The sequence below is a fragment of the Gorilla gorilla genome, chromosome 7, assembly GCF_029281585.2.
Source record: "Gorilla gorilla gorilla isolate KB3781 chromosome 7, NHGRI_mGorGor1-v2.1_pri, whole genome shotgun sequence".
Lineage (NCBI taxonomy): Eukaryota > Metazoa > Chordata > Mammalia > Primates > Hominidae > Gorilla > Gorilla gorilla.
In genome coordinates this window covers 15,902,551-15,905,327 of record NC_073231.2, presented here as the reverse complement: position 1 = coordinate 15,905,327, position 2,777 = coordinate 15,902,551, and the positions used below count along the sequence as shown (strand labels likewise).

The 2,777-nt window shown below is 43.1% G+C and overlaps 1 protein-coding gene across 1 annotated transcript; it reads left to right on the top strand.

Moving 5' to 3' along the window:
• Nucleotides 1-1,186: 1,186 nt before the first annotated feature.
• LOC101133718 (olfactory receptor 7E24-like) lies at nucleotides 1,187-2,218 on the top strand. Its single transcript, XM_055349768.2, has one exon. It carries the CDS (start codon nucleotides 1,301-1,303, stop codon nucleotides 2,216-2,218), a length of 918 nt encoding a protein of 305 aa, XP_055205743.2. The 5' UTR covers nucleotides 1,187-1,300.
• The last annotated feature ends 559 nt before the right edge of the window (nucleotides 2,219-2,777 follow it).

Genomic DNA, 2,777 nt, shown 5'->3' with positions numbered 1-2,777 from the left:
CCCACTTTGATATTAGCTGTAATATTTTTCTAAGTTGTTACAAATAAGATCACAGGGTGTACTAACATGATGTACACTCACTGTGATATCTGGGGTCATATCTCTTTAATATATTATGAATAACATCACAGGGTGTACACCCACTGTATTATTAAGAGTAATATATCTGTAGGATATTACAATTAAGATCACAGGGTGTAGAGCCACCGTGATATTAGGAGCAATATCTTTCTAGGATATTACAAATAATATCCCAGGGTGTACGCCCACTCTACTGTCAGGAGCAATATCTCCCTAGGATATCAAAAATCCTATCACAGGGTGTCCAATCTCTGCCTTCCAGGTTCTAAGGGATTCTCCTGCTTCAGTCTCCCGAGTAGCTAGGGTTACCCGCCACCACGCCCGGCTAATTTTTTTTTTATTTTCACTGGAGACGGGGTTTCACCAAGTTGGCCAGGCTGGTCTGGAACTCCTGACTTCAGGGGATCCATCCGCCTCGGCCACCCAAAGTGCTGGGATTACAGGTGTGAGCCATGGTCCTGGGCCAAGAGTTATAGATTCAATTCATTTGGAAACACAGCTCCCATCTTTGAGTGTGCATGTACTTTTATGAAGAAATGATGTCAGAAAACTGAAGGATTATAATAAATATGAAAAGTAATAGGCATGTGAAAAGGTCTTCCGATTGAGAACTATAAGGTTCGATTTCGTTTCCAGATAATGGGGTCCTAGCTCTTGTGTCGTCCTTTTACATATTCTACATCAATGGAAGTTGTAGTACGGTGTCAGAATAAAGTAGAGTGTATTTCACGGCTTCTTAATTTCTTTCAATTAGACTGAGATCTTTTTCTGAAAGAGAGAAGGACATTTTCATTGCATTGTATTTTTTTCTGAAAAGAGTAGGGCCGTATTTTATGGAGATCACGGATTTGTTATATATGACATTTTGGTCTTCTAATATTCTTCCGTAGATTTTCTCTAAAGTAGTATGTACAGAAAGCCTTGTGTAGCAAAAAAGTAAATCACGTAATAATTCTGAGATTTTTGGAATTGTCACAACTGAGAAACATTGCTGGCAGTGTATGGTCCGCAAGTGTGAAGATGTTCCTTGTGAATTGCTTGCATCCAGCATAAAGGGCTGATTTTTATCTTTTATTTTTCCAATCCTCTTTCCTTCTAAAGGTGTCCAAGACACACAGAGCCACGGAATCTCACAGGTGTCTGAGAATTCCTCCTCCTGGGACTCTCAGAGGATCCAGAACTGCAGCCGGCCCTCGCTTTGCTGTTCCTGTCCCTGTCCATGTATCTGGTCACGGTGCTGAGGAACCTGCTCAGCATCCTGGCTGTCAGCTCTGACTCCGCCCTCCACACCCCCATGTACTTCTTCCTCTCCAACCTGTGCTGGGCTGACATCGGTTTCACCTCGGCCACGGTTCCCAAGATGATTGTGGACACGCAGTCGCATAGCAGAGTCATCTCTCATGCGGGCTGCCTGACACAGATGTCTTTCTTGCTCCTTGTTGCATGTATAGAAGGCGTGCTCCTGACTGTGATGGCCTATGACTGCTTTGTAACCATCTGTAGCCCTCTGCACTACCCAGTCATCGTGAATCCTCACCTCTGTGTCTTCTTCGTTTTGGTGTCCTTTTTCCTTAGCCTGTTGGATTCCCAGCTGCACAGTTGGATTGTGTTACAATTAACCATCATCAAGAATGTGGAAATCTCTAATTTGGTCTGTGAACCCTCTCAACTTCTCAAACTTCCCTGTTCTGACAGCGTCATCAATAACATATTCATATATTTTGATAGTACTATGTTTGGTTTTCTTCCCATTTCAGGGATCCTTTTGTCTTACTATGAAATTGTCCCCTCCATTCTAAGGATTTCATCCTCAGATGGGAAGTATAAAGCCTTCTCCACCTGTGGCTCTCATCTAGCAGTTGTTTGCTGGTTTTATGGAACAGGCATTGGCATGTACCTGACTTCAGCTGTGTCACCACCCCCCAGGAATGGTGTGGTGGCGTCAGTGATGTACGCTGTGGTCACCCCCATGCTGAGCCTTTTCGTCTGCAGCCTGAGAAACAGGGACGTACAAAGTGCCCTGCGGAGGCTGCGCAGCAGAACAGTCGAATCTCATGATCTGTTCCATCCTTTTTCTTGTGTGGGTGAGAAAGGGCAACCACATCAAATCTCTACATCTGCAAATCCTGCCCCTTAGTCACATTATTTTTGTGGCTTGATGGCTTTTATTCCTTTCCGCATTTCCTTTGTGAATATTGCTTTCTTCGTTATGCCTTTATCTGGAATGGGTGACGATTCTGGGATCCTTTGTTTAGCAGAAACCTCATGACAGAAACTTCTATACCTAGGTGGCCTCTTCTGATCTCTGAGCAATAACCCTGTCATCCAGGTGGAATCACAACCATCATTTTATATACACGAAGTCGTCACTTCGTTTTGGAATTCCCTGAAAACTGACTTTATGGAAACAATGTACAGGAGGTCCTCCAACAGCATTGGTTGTTCAAAGTCGTGTAGTTATACTGTTGATGAAAAATAAGTGGTTTCACTATACCTAATTTTGCTTCAAGGTGAAGTTTCCAAGAGACTTTCAAAGATGTGAAGTGAGGACATACTGTACATCAAATTCATATCCTCTTCCACAGTTCATGTGGAATTTCTTTATAAACTGCTTCTAGAGAATCTATTTAGGCAGGTTCTCTGTAGATATCCATGTCGCCGTTCCTCAATCTTGGCTTTGAGTCAAATCACCTGGG